The sequence below is a fragment of the Brachycentrus maculatus genome, unplaced genomic scaffold (assembly GCF_059751285.1).
Source record: "Brachycentrus maculatus isolate JH-2025_06_01 unplaced genomic scaffold, ASM5975128v1 h1tg000026l, whole genome shotgun sequence".
NCBI lineage: Eukaryota > Metazoa > Arthropoda > Insecta > Trichoptera > Brachycentridae > Brachycentrus > Brachycentrus maculatus.
Window position 1 is genome coordinate 1,033,284 of NW_028280780.1, and position 14,651 is coordinate 1,047,934.

The window sequence follows — 14,651 nt, forward strand, 5'->3', positions numbered from 1 at the left end:
CGGTTACGACGAAACCCGGTTGCTGGTCAAATAAACCTAATTTGGAAAAATATTTAGTTGTTATTTTATTCTATAAAATGCAGTTCCACCGAGAAATGTCAAAACTTAAATACATCGTTTGGTCGAATATCTGTCTGAGATCGAATTTTGACTTTTTTTTACCAACTCCATGCTTCACTTCCAAACATTAACATATAACATTGTATTAATTTGAGGAAAATTATATATAAACTCGTATATACGTGTTTCTTTCATCTTACTAAAATACAAAATTTTAATTGGATATAAATAAGAAACATCTTACATCGGAGCCTTCAATTTATATTATCTTTCATCAGTGCCGTACTAGGAAGTAAATTATTAATCCTGAATAATTTTGGGCTCAAAAAATACAACTCCATGTCTTGACCCTTGAATTGGGGAAGTTTACTCATTCGGAAACGTTAACGCCAAGACTCATGAACAAGTAGTTACTGCTAGATTTCTCTTTTGGTAATATTTTTCTCTAACGACCCTTCGCCTATTCCCCCTCTGCGGGCTAGATTTTCACTTACAGCTTCCCGACCTTGCTTATCTTAATTTAACTAACCAAATTCAAACTTTAAGTTGGCTTATTCCAAAAGTGAAACAAAAGAAGTGAGGATTACCTTGAAGGCTGAAGCCTTTACCTCTCAGGCTAGCGAAAACATACAAACGGAGGAGGGTAGATTTGAAATATTCGCAAAATGTAACCTTCAAAATTGATAAAAAATAACCTTAAGTTTTAGACAGTAAAATGAAAAATTTAAATACGTCAAGGTATGTTTGTAAGTTTTTCAAGGTTTTCAAAGATAAACAAGCTTTTAGAGGGATGAAAAGAATGTAATAAAACTTTCGTTATCATTCATTGTTTATTTTGTGTAATACCATTTAAAAACACTGCATTTTCCTGACAACCGGTTTCAGAATAACTATTCCATCTTTTAGTCAACTGTAGTCTACAGTTCCATCGTATGCATTGTATACAAAGTGAACACAAAAATAATATGGAGAGTGTTTTATTACCATACCACAAAATTAAAAACGCTTTTAAGATGCAAAAAATTGAACGATTGATAAAAATATTTAAAATGAAAAACAATAGTAAATACTGGGAACAGAATGAATGGTGCACTGAAATGAGATAAAACAAATATAGGTCATCAGCGAAAGCTTAATGACAGTACACAATGGAGCCCTGGTACCAACCGTAATGCACGGAAGTAAAACGTGGAGTTGGCAAGAGAAGGATCGTGAAGCTGAATGCAGTCAAAATGTGAATGCGATGTGGCAAGATTGCTAGGGTGAGAAAAGCATTATTGATAAAATTAAGTAAGGTGTGTTTATGTGGTTTGGATATGTCGAACGAATGAGTGAGGAAAGAACGGTTAAAAAAGTTTATGAAGCGAATGTGGTTGATAATAAAATCAGAGGAAGACCGAAAAAAATATGGCATGAACAATTATAACACACGCTTGAAGGTCAGGTCAGGAGTCGTAATAATCGGTGGGTACTTCAGAGAAGATGCTTGTATGTGGAAGGGACGAAGATTGTTTTCAAAGACAGATAGGTGTGGCATTCTACTCTCTCTGCCTTTCAATGTACCCGCATTGAAAGGCAGAGAGAATAGAATGCCACGTACCCATACCCGTGCCATGTACCCACATAGCTTGGTCTAAAGTTAAATAATAATTTTAAAAATATCAGTAAGGACATTTCTAAGCGAATTTGTTATTATTATGTATTTTTTAAATGAAACATAATTTTTTAAGTAACAAGATACAAAAATATATTTAATGATCTATAAACGTTGTATATGATGAGCAAAGTAAATGATAAATGCAACTCCCATCTAAAAAAGGATATTTACTGAGTTAATTTCGCCTTTTGGGAAAATCATTCTGGATTGCGAAGCTTAACTATGAGCAGGACTATTCAATTAATAAAACTAATACTTATATAAAATTAAAAATGAATCTTAATGGAATTTTAAAAATTTAATGGCGTTGATTGCAAGAGTATTTTAAGATTTTATGTTAAGCCAATGTTTGAGTATGAAAAACTAGCCGTGCGTGTAATCCCCCTTGGTGGAGTATTCCCTTGGAAAATGAGAGCTTTCATCGTTGTGTCAGTAGAAATGCGGATAATTTCATTTACACACTTCAACCCTAAACCACAGGACTTGTTTCATTGTACATTAATACGGTGAAGTGCTAAATATTCTATGTGTACTGTGATCTATGAATATCTAGCTCTCTTAGAGCAATCAGACGATTGCTTTTAAATGAAAAACGTACATTCTTGATCACGTATCATAATATCATATATGAAACGTATCATATATGAAACACTAAGATTTTTCCATTTTATAATTAAAATAAAACTCTGTTTAAAAATCACTATACATATTTTATTATAACTTAATTAAAATGTCTACCGGTTTCGAAGCTAACCGCTTCTTCATAAAGACTGATTAATCAGTATTGATTAAGAATAAATATTTAATTACACAATTTATTCATTTAAAATTATTTTTCAATTAATTTGTATTCAATGGATTAAATAATTAACAAAAACATGACAACCTTACATTAAAGGCGTATATATTAATAACAAAAATTACTAACTAACCAACTAAACTTACTTACTAACAATCAAGCAGCTTCCGCAGGGGTAGACAGAGAGAATAGAACGTCATACCACTCTGTCTTTGCAAAAATTCTTCCACGTTCATGCATCTCCTCATACATACCCGCCGATTATTTCGACTTCTAACCTGACAGCTTTCAAATATTTGACATCGTGCCAATACAAAGTAAAAAAAAAGAAAATAGTAACGATAAAGACGACAAATTAAAAGTAAATAAATTGTCAAGGTTGAAGAAGAATCCCGCTTTGGAATACCCCATCAAAGACATGGAAAAAATCAATATCGATATCGTACAAAGATCAAAAGAACTTTCTAATTTTATTTAAAAGTCTTACTTAAAACATTTTTTAAATGATTGTTTGAATTAACATATTTTTGTAATACTTTATATAAAATACAAACATAAAATATCGATAAAAAATAAAGATACATGCTTGTTGTCACATGTGTTGCCAAATGTTTAGCAAAAAAGTAAAAACATAAGTGTTTGTGTTTAAGTATGCTTGTATGTTTAAATATATCCTTTTTTCACACTTTAAAAAAAAAAGTTTAGATTTATGTGTGTGTGTATGTATGTGTATATATATATATATATATTTATATATATATATATATATATATATATATATATATATATATATATATATATATATATATATATATATATATATATATATATATATATATATATATATATATATATATATATATATATATATATATATATATATATATATATATATATATATATATATATATATATATATATATATATATATATATATATATATATATATATATATATATATATATATATATATATATATATATATATATATATATATATATATATATATATATATATATATATATATATATATATATATATATATATAATTCAGAACACAAATTTTTATTCATTTTTCATTAAAATTATAAGGAGATTAAGTTTTTTGTGAAAGCGCTTCTAAATTTTTATATTATTTCAAAACAATTTTACTAGCAAAAAAGCTAAGTTGTAAAAAATATTTATACTAATTTAAAAAGAAAAAAATCCTTTAAGCTTCTTCGTCAAAGGAAAATAAAAATAGAAAAATCCAGAAACGTGATGTAACCAATAATATTTATATTTTATAAACGTTTTATATTTACAGCGTATTTCAGTAATTGGAAAAGAGATATTTTTTTCATTCGTAATTTATATTTTCCGAGAATTTCTCTACGATTTCTTTTTCTGGAATTTTCCATTACATGTATTTTCATTAAATATCAAATCTGTTAAATTAAACTTTCTTACATACTTGGATGAAAGTGAAGCATGGAGTTTCTAATAGTAATATGAAAATATACTGAATGCAGTTGAAATGCGATCTGTCAGACAAATGATGATACAAAGAAAGAATTCAAGGCTGAGATAAGCATTATCGTTAAAATCAAGAGAGGTGTTTTGAGATAGATCTGGACATGTGAGTGAAAAAGGAACAGTTAAATAATTTTTTGAGACGAATGTAGTTGAAAGTAGGAGCAGAGGATGATCGAGGAAAATTTATCATGATCAACTATGTGAAATTATCAAAATTATCTACGTCATGACTTTTCTTCTTTATCCACCTTTTCCCACCCAATGGTACATAAGGTACTTTTTTGTTCGGAAGCAATGTTATCAAGATTGTTTAAAGCTTTAAGGAATAGTGATCATCCTTGCGCTGTAGGTACCAGTCCAGACTAGAGTAAAAATCACTTACATTATTTTGACCCCCCTGGGAATTGAGTCCAGAACCTTCAGCACAGCAGTGAAACGCGCTGACCACTACACTATGGAGATGGACAAAAATCATGAAAACTGAGTTACATTAAATTTTTATTCAAAATAGTTTAGGTGTGTCTTAATCCTTGTCCACAAATTTAGGTTTTATCACTAAGGAGTTATTTATATATCGATGATGAAGACAAAATAACAAGGTTTATGTTAAAGAAAAAGCTTACTCAAATCAACTATAGATACTGCAGTTCTTAACTTAGAAATTTGGTTATCAATCGTAGGTACAATGGTGAATGCTACACATTTATACAGTGTTCATTTAAACCAGCGTATTACAGGTCGTAAGCCCTGTAAATACAAATATTTCCACATTATTCTTCATTTATGTTATTTTATTTATACGTGTATAAATATGTAATATATGTATATATTGATTTTTACAGTGACATGAAACTATAAAAAACTATTAAATATAGAAACATTAAAATGTGTCGAAAACGATACTGGAAACTTTAGCAAGTGAATTAATTAATTGATTTTATTTTAAAGTCAAGTTGAAAAAATCCTGAAGTGAAAATGTTTTTAAAAAATAAAATTAATTTATTGTGAAGGACTTGACAGTTGTGTTTAAAAATAAAGTGAAAATACAATGTGACAAACTTCTTCGGCATGGACTACAAAAGGAACTAATCCACAATGTCGCCGGTAAAGTTGCTGTCCATTCTATCGACCATCGCAGTCTACAGTAAGTACTTGCCCGTTTATTACGTTTTTATTAGAGGTATGCCCAGAAAGAAACTGTCACTTTTTCGGCTACCTGATAGAAATGGAATTTGTTACCTTTCCTTAGTTTAAATTTCTTTCCAGCTTAAGTTTTTGGTGTCAAGTGGTCAAAAATATCAGGTTATTTTTTAACATCTCATCAAAGATGAAGAAGAATATGGAAGTCTGGGCATTTACGGGGCCATATTCTTCTTCATCTTTGATGAGATGTCAAAAAATAATATGAAAATAACTTCTGTAATTGGAGATTATCCAGATTTTGTGAACAAGTATTTGGACGCACTTAAAATGTTGTAAATATATCAGGAACTAGAAATATAAAATATGCAGTTAAATTTCTGCACTGTTTGGCCTTATTAGTAACATTTTGCCTGATGTGCTTGTACCACATACGGGAAAAAATGGTATTTACGAATTTTCCCTATCTAGTGCAGGCACAGAAAATAAGCCTTTGCAGATATGTTCTTACTTGGCAAAAGATACTGTGCCAAAAGAAGTGCCTTTGCAGATTTGCCCATACTTGATACCCTGGGAAACAAACGCGCTAATCAAACACGCTATCCAAGCGTGCTTACCACCACACTACCGAGGCTACTATATACTACTACAACTACTACCATCACGCCGTTTCCCCGAAGGGGTAGGCAGAAAGGATAGAACGCCACACTCTTCTATCCTGACAAATACTCCTCGCCTCCTTCACATCCATACATCTAATCATACATGCCCTCCGATTACGCAGACTTTTGACACCGCCAGATTGATCTGATCGTGCCAAGTCTAGTAATTATAGTAAAAAGTATTTAATATTATTTATAAACATAGTAATAATTATTTTACCTAGTTTTTTACTGTAGTTCTCGAAACTAGTCGTGTTTATGATAATAAACTCAAAAGTTGTATTTTATGTTTATATTTAAATCGTCATGTTATTTCATTAAGTTAATGCCAAATTAATGCCTAGTTTAATTACGTAAAATAAAACTACTCCCATTTAATTGAAATAAATATCATTATATCCAAATATTAAGTTCATTTCGTAACTACCACTAATTATTCTATTAATTATACTAACCAAAAATTTACAACTTTTATTTTGTAACTTGCATGAAAATATCTGATGCACTTTGCATAGCTGAATTAAAATCGAAAGCAAAATGTAGCACGTCAGTTTTTTTAGTTATGGATATTTTTAATTCTGATATTGACTAAAGCTTATCTTATTATTTATGTATAAATATATATAAACATATAATGCTATCGTATTCAATATTAATAAGTTCATATATAGTATTTTGTTATTATTTAATATAGTATATTGTTAATGGTTAAAAGAGATAAAAACAAAATAAATGTATGTAAAAAGAACTCCACCGAAAAGACACACAAGGTAAGGTGGCTTGGTGGGTCTAAGTATTTTAATTTTTTTTTATATGTACTTTTTAAATAAATGTTTACAGTTTATGTAAAAAAAAAATAAAAAAAACAGTTTTCACGCACTTGGACCACTAACTCAGCTACTATATTTTTTATTTTTTGATTATTTTTTGAGCTTAAGTAATAATAAAATATTTATCTATTAGGTGGGGTGTCAGCTCTGCAGATATTCGTGATAAACGTGCCGGCTGTAGCGGACACGAGACACCCTACCCGTCTCTTTTGCTCCTACGACACTGCGCCTCTTGCCTTCTTCTCTGTCAAGTGGTATTTGGATGATCACGAATTCTTCAGATATATGCCCAACCATGAAGTAAGCGCATGTTTTCTTCCATTTATCAAAAAAAAATATTTTAAATAAATTGCCTTTACAGCTCACTTTAACCTTATTTTTAACATAAAATTAACCATATCTAACCTAACCTAACCTAGTAGTATTTTTTATTGATATTTTTTTAATAGTTTGAATATAACGGTTTTCTCTACGTTTTCATGCATTGTACATATCGCTCACTCCTTTCAAGAACGTCATAAATCAAAAATCGTCAATTTTCAGTTATGCATGTTTTCGGAAAGCCCAAAAAATGTAATATATCCCAGCAACAGAGGCATATTTTTAACTTAATACTTACCCGCTACAGGGCAGAAAGTGTTGTTTTTGCATTTTGAAGAAAAGGTATTGTTTAATTATTTTTTTTAAATATACTAAATATTTTTCAAATGGAGAAAAAACATTCGGGTCTTACCTAAAAAGATCTGTTGCATAGTGAAAAGTTCAATAAGAGGCTTGATTTTATTGTTAATACATTGTATTATATTTTTAAAATTTAAAAACGTTCTCCTGAAAAATCAGGTTTTTTGATTTATGACGTTCTTGAAAGGAGTGAGCTATATGTATGAATACTTTGGATGTAAATTATGTAAATACTTACGTACTTTTTATTTAAGAGTTAACATTTTTTAATTAAGATAAAAACTAACTAATTTAAACCTTATATATAATTTAACTTTGATCTAATCTAACGTAACCCTACAATGAAGTAGTTTTCTTTCATTTTTTAAAAAAATGTTTGAATAAAACCCTATTCTATTTGTTTGCATGTTTGGATGTGTGTATAAGTATGTAAGTTCATTATTTTTGAAAGAAAGTACTCGTATATAAAAAATAAGATTTTTTACAACTTACTATAAACTTACCTACAGCTTAACTAATTTTAACTTAACCTAACCATGAAGTAATTATCTTCTATTTAGCAAAAAAATATCTGTGAATATAAAAGTCAAAGTTTAATATACAATATGTTTAATAGACAAAACCTACGGATGGGTACCTTGTGAAAGGAAATTAAAAAAAAAACAACAACAAGGGACATGATTTCCTGAAAAGTAAAACGCTTATATCTCTTATTATAGTTTCATTCTCTGCTATATTAAAAGTTATTTATTCCAGAGAGGTAAAATATTATTTTTCTACCAACTCTCTCAAACATTTTTCCCTTTGATCCTTGAAAAAACTGTATGTTCTACAAAAAGCGAATGATTTTTTTTGTTATGTAAGCATTTATTTGCCTGAATTGTTTTTCAATTTCTCCGATTTATTTGAAGATATTTTAGATTCGATTGATACAACACAGTTTGAAGTGAGGTCTTTTCCACATATTGTTTTCACCCGATTTAACTAGCTGTGTGTAAAAAAATATACTAAACAAATAGCTTAAAAAAGGATTTATAATTATTTTTCATAATGTTTTTGTTATATTTTCGTATGTATATACTTTTTACTCGCATGTCTTACCGCGTTTCTCTTTTTATTATTTCCGTATACTTTTTTATGGGTGAAATTTACGTTTTCACCGTGTTGAGTTTCAAGTTATACAATATTATTTTTACATACATATATATATATATATATATATATATATATATATATATATATATATATATATATATATATATATATATATATATATATATATATATGTATATACATATTTTCCAAAAATAATTATTGCATTTATTTTAGCCAAATTTCCTGGTTTTCCCCATGCCGGATTTCGACATACAAGAGCCGGATCGGGATCAGTGCGACACTAAGAGGTGCGGCATCAGCCTCACCGTGAAGTCGTTCAACGCGTCAGGGACCTACTCGTGCGAGGTCTCGTCGGAAGCGCCCGCCTTCAGGACGGTCATCGAGGCCAGGAATATGACAGTGATGAGTGAGTGGCCGCTTATTTGATTACCACTTATGAATCAAGTATGATTCGTATCACCTAAATCGTCAAGTGACATGACATGACATTTAAGTACCTATTGTGTGTGTCAATGGGTATTTCTTTTCTTTTATCCTCTATCCGCACCCGATGGTGCAAAGGGCACTGCATAGTAGCGACGCAGTGTTATCTTGACCGTTAATTGCATGAAGTCCTGATTACCTTATCAGACCTGCGCTTCTTGTACCAGTTCAGGGTATGGCTGAACTAAATACATATGAGAGTGAAAATTAATTGTTTATTTCGACCCCTCTGGGAATCGAACCCGGGACCTCCAGTATGGTAACCAAACGTTGACCACTATACTACGGAGGTGGATTTTCGTTTGAAAATGAAAATGAAGACATTCGTTTGAAAATGCTATAACTAGGTGAAACAATTGTCACAATACAAATTTGTATGTGTTTTTGTCTGTAAAATACAACTTAGTAGACTCAAAAAATCTGTTTGATTTAAAAATTAATACATAAATTATGAAGATATTTTAACTTTCAGTTATATTTATAAATGATATATATTTTGAGATATATTTACATTAAGGTTTTGTTACCCTTTTTGCTGTATAATTTTTGCTACATTTTTAACACTGTGGATCAAAGACTTTCAGTGAATTTTAAATATTGTATATAATAGCGTAACTTTAAATACAAAACAGGTATGAAAATAACCTTTTTTTCGTCTACAGCGCTTCCGAAGGATAAACCAAGAATAGAAGGAGTTAAGTCCACATATGATATAGGCGAAGACCTTATTGCAAAGTGTACATCTTCTCCTTCAGTACCACATGCCACCCTCACACTTCTCGTAAACGAATTAGAAGTAAGTGAATTTGATAAGATTACTATTGTTATTGTAAATTGTAATTATGTACATGAAGAAAAATATTATTTGAAAAAATACAGTGGACAGTTTTGGCTAAATATTGTACATTAAACAATTGCCTTACTAATCAAATATTTGCTTAACTTACTATAATGAAATGTGATCTAAGAAATGAACATCTAACAATATGATTGATGATAATGATAGACAGAAAGAATTAAAGGTTGAGAATTTCCGAAAAAAACTAATGGCAGGTGTGTTAAGAATGTGTAGGTATGAGGAGAACCAATTAATTAATTAAGGAAAGAGATATGATAGGAAATACGGTAAGACTCAGAAGCTAAAAAAGGTCAAAGAAGCCAGGCATGATAAAATACTTGAACGTGGATAAATTAGGGATTATAATAATCAATTTTTACATATGCGTATGTAGAAGTAACAATAATATAGTGGCACGTGTTCCTATGCTTTCCGTGCCATTTTCAAACACCGTATGATATTATTTTTAAACTATTATTATAGTTATGAAATAAATTTTTAAAATAAGTATTAATAAGTTAATACCACTATTTATTAAAATCTATTGTGACACGTATTTTGATGCATTCCGCATTATTTTCCACACCATGTATTTGAAAATGATGCGGAATGCATCAAAACACGTGTCATAATACATTTAAAAAAATAGTGATATATGCTAAGTAAATACAAAATTACAATGATTAGATTCTACCACAAAATGTCTGCTGAGTAAATTAATGAAATTGTAAAATATATTTAAGTAAAAATAAAATAAATTGTTGTATTCGAGTACTCGTATATGTACACACATCATTTTACCTACGAATGAATTACTGCTTCTTTGACCTTTTTTATTCCAATCATTTTACAGAGCATTAAAAAAACTATATTGTATTTTTTTTATTCATTCGGTAATCAACTGTTTTTTCGTTGATTCTTACGTAAAAGCACTATCTCCCCTAGACATCAAAACAGCTTTATTTTCATGAACTTTTGCCCTTGAAGACTCGCGAAACTCAATGTCAACACTGAACATTCTAATTAGAAATAAGTTCACGTATAAAATAGCACTATGATTAGGGATGCTGTAGATACCTACTTTGGTGGTTAGCAAAGCTAGAAGGGGTGGGTAACCACGTCTCACAAACACTGGTCGGACTCGGCAACCAAGTTGAGAGGGTTGGTTTCTTGCCTAGACGCGCAATATTGTAAAGTCTACTGAATATTTTATAATAGATTTTCTTTTGGAAACCTTCAAAGCGATTTAATTTAAGTTTTTTTCATGTTACTTATTCGAAATATTGGATTATTAATTTTTTTTCTTCAAAACTTTTGATCTCCAGAAAGAGAAATTAATTCTTGTGTGAACTGATTTATTTTTTGTCAGGTTTAATTTAAAATAATAAATATTGAAACAGGAAAAGGTTTTCAAATATTTTCAACTTCAAATTGGATTTTTTAGTCCATATTTTTTGTATTTTATTTTTTATTAATACCAAATATAAAATGTATCTTAATTAATTTAATTCATTTATCTTTATTTAAAACCTTCAATCTAAGTATGCAAGTGTCTAGGATTCATATGCCATATAATATAATTATAATAAAACTATTATTTAATTTGAAAATATATTTTTTAATAAAATTAGAACTACGTCAATATAGACATCAAAAGACTGGTAGGAGGCTAGACACAAAATTCTAGATTATAAACACAACAAGGCAGGGGTTGTAAACTATGATTAAAAATAATTTAATTTTATATAATAATATTTTACAACATAAAATATTTCATTTAAATTTTATTATATAAATGGAGTTTTTCAGCTATTTGCAAAAATAATATACGGATGAATCTGAAAGTGCCCACATATATACTACTCATCCACCAAGTAGATGGAATTGGAGAACGTATCTATGCTGCTGTGTATCTGATTTTATCATTTGTTAAGTTAAGGATGCGCTACCAGAGGCTACAGTTTTCATTCTTTCTTTATCGTAATAATTTTTGTGAACAGGTGCCTGAATCTGATATCAAAACGTGGATGGAACACACGGATAACGGATACATAACCACAGCCGACCTGACCATGAAGATATTAAGAAAACACTTCTTGGGAGCACTGCTCAGGGTTAAGTGCATAGCTATCATATCACAAATCCCCGCTACGGCCCTGGTGGCAGAGGTCACAGCCACCCTTGCGGTCCCGCAGACGCTTCACATCCAGAAACTGGAATGGCCCAGTCCCTCAGGTAAATTTAATCCCTATATTTACGCAAATGTAAAGTATTCGTGAGAAAGAAAGGTATTTAAAAAAGACAGTGAATGCTGGGAACAAAATGAATGGTGCACTAAACCAGTTAAATAAAATAAAACCCTCAGATAAATCAGGGGAAGCTAAAACAGCAGTACACAATGAAGTTCTGGTAACTACTTTTATGTGTGGAAATGAAGCATGGAGTTACGGATGGAAGTTGACTGAATAAATTCGAAATGCAATCTCTCAGACATATTTGCGCCAAATCAATGTATGATAGATGTTCGAATTGGGAAATAAGAGGAAATAATCCAAAGCAGAGGTAAGCATTATCGATAAAATTAAGAAAGCTGTGTGGAGATGGTTTAAGCATGTACTAGGAAGTAGCAGTAGAGGAAGACCAAAAAAATACTTGGCATGATCAAGTTATTAAATTACTAAAAGGGGTCAGATTAGGAGTTTTAATAATTGTTAGAATAATCAGTGGAATAATGAGCAGTCGTAGAAATGTGGAAGTGAAAAATGTTTGCAATGAGAAAAATATTTACATAGTTATGTGGCGTTCTTTTCTCTCTGCCTACCTATACGATGAGGCGGCATGATAGTTTGTTTTGAATTATTTTGTTAAATAATTTAACAAATAAATAATTCTTATTTAAATATATATTATTTACCAAATAAATTTTATTACATATTGTAATTTTTTTTTGAGGCATAAAAAAAATTCAATAAATGTAATTGACTTAATTCATGATATATTTTTTTAGCAACTGCGTTATTCAACAAAAAAATCGAATACGTTTTAATGGCTCACTCTGTATACAATTAAACGTAATCCTTTTATTTTTTCCAGGAAAATCAACATTATCTCTTTGCCTGTTGTTATCAACGATCGTATTTTGGATAAGTTACATGAAATATCGGTAAATTAAGGTAAAATAGTATGTTTAAACAGTAAAATTATTTATACTCAATAAAGATGAAATTTAAATATTTATAAGAAAGAGTGTATGTGAAAAATAGAGTTTTTTTAAGAAAAAAATGTTTATTGTGAATTTCGAAGAAAATGCTCATTATTTTGTAAGTAGATAATATATCATTTTAATTTTTATTGATTTTAATTTAATGGAATAATTGTAAAATTGAATGTGATAACATTAATAAAATATTTTAACAAAATACATTTTTTTTCTCCCACCCTTTGAAAGCTGAATGTTTTCGTCTTTACCCCTATTCCTACCAAATGATTCATAGGGTATGAAGGCATGCTATGCAGTGATTACTTTAAAGTAGACTACATGAAAGCAACGCGATCAACATGTTTAATGTCACTATGTTTGATGAGTTAAGGATGACGTTAGTGAAGATGCTCAATCTTAACCGTATTATTACTATATGAGAAAGGAAATGGATGTAAAGGTAAGTAATTTTATAGATACCGAATATATAAAAAGAAAAAACCATATTTATGACCTAACCGTTCGATTTTTAAAGAACTCACAGCTATATTTTACATTTTAAAAAGTGGTTTTATACAACTGTTTTATTTTAATCATTAAGTTTTTCTACAAAGTTAATGCCAATTCACTTTGAATGAATAATGGTAGGATAGACATAGTAAGATGTATTAAGATGGACATAGTAAGGACATAGTCCATAAATTTATAGACATAATGAGATAGACAAGTGTGTAAGACGTAGATATCTGATCGAAATTTCGATGCATAATTTATACATACATATTTCCAAGTAAACTTAATTTAAAAAACAAATATTGTACGCCAAATACTCAATATATTTTTTTACTCTAATTTATTTGTGAATCAAGATTTACATGTTTATTTTTAACCTTTGTTCCAGATATAAATATAATTAGCTTATCTCAACCTTGTCAATGTTGAGATACTCTTAAAGTTGGCGTCGATTTTCCCCGCTCTTCTCAACGGTAGCGTGGCCGAGCGGTCTAAGGCGCTGGTTTAAGGCACCAGTCTCTTCGGAGGCGTGGGTTCGAATCCCACCGCTGCCAAGGATTTTTTTTACCATAGTTTTATTTATGAGTATTTTTATTATTAAATTTATTTATAAAAGAAAAATAAATTAATGAGGCGAATGTTGTATTTTAAATGCTTGTGTGAAACGTTTTAGAATGTGTGTGTGTGTGTGTGCGTATGTGAATATATAAATATATATTAATGTGAAATATAAAGCTCTAAAATACAAATATTTGAGCATACTCAAAAATACTGTTTATTTCCTCAAAATCAACAAAACTGCATACTACATATATCATTTTCTCTTACAAGTTTTATTCTACAATGATTAAAGAAAACACTTGTTTTTTACCACTTGAGTTTTATTAGAGACTACATGTTTCAGAAGTTAAACTTCCATCATTCAGGTCTGTATAATAACTGTATAATGATGGAAGTTTAACTTCTGAAACATGTAGTCTTTAATAGAACTCAAGTGGTAAAAAACAAGTGTTTTCTTTAATCATTGTAACATGTCTTACCACAAAGTTAATGCCGAAACAATAAATAAAGTTTTATTCTTAAAATCTTGTTTTTTTTTTCCATGTTTTATTTCGTTTTTATGACGTTTGTAACATTTTAGGATTCCAGTATTCAATT

General features: G+C 29.5%; 1 protein-coding gene and 1 non-coding gene across 2 annotated transcripts in view; both read left to right on the top strand.

The window, feature by feature from the left end:
- The window catches only part of LOC148313004 (uncharacterized), a 29,374-nt gene extending 16,174 nt beyond the window's left edge, over positions 1-13,200 (top strand). The window contains exons 2-7 of the mRNA XM_088270273.1: positions 4,874-5,175; positions 6,797-6,963; positions 8,674-8,866; positions 9,606-9,739; positions 11,782-12,016; positions 12,875-13,200. Coding sequence (XP_088126399.1) covers positions 5,127-5,175; positions 6,797-6,963; positions 8,674-8,866; positions 9,606-9,739; positions 11,782-12,016; positions 12,875-12,948 — 852 coding nt within the window. The 5' untranslated portion in view covers positions 4,874-5,126 and the 3' untranslated portion in view covers positions 12,949-13,200. The remainder of the gene's footprint in view (positions 1-4,873; positions 5,176-6,796; positions 6,964-8,673; positions 8,867-9,605; positions 9,740-11,781; positions 12,017-12,874) is intronic.
- Positions 13,201-13,965: 765 nt separating this feature from the next.
- On the top strand, positions 13,966-14,047 carry TRNAL-AAG (transfer RNA leucine (anticodon AAG)). The gene has a single exon. It is a non-coding gene; the product is annotated as a tRNA-Leu (tRNA).
- Positions 14,048-14,651: the final 604 nt, after the last annotated feature.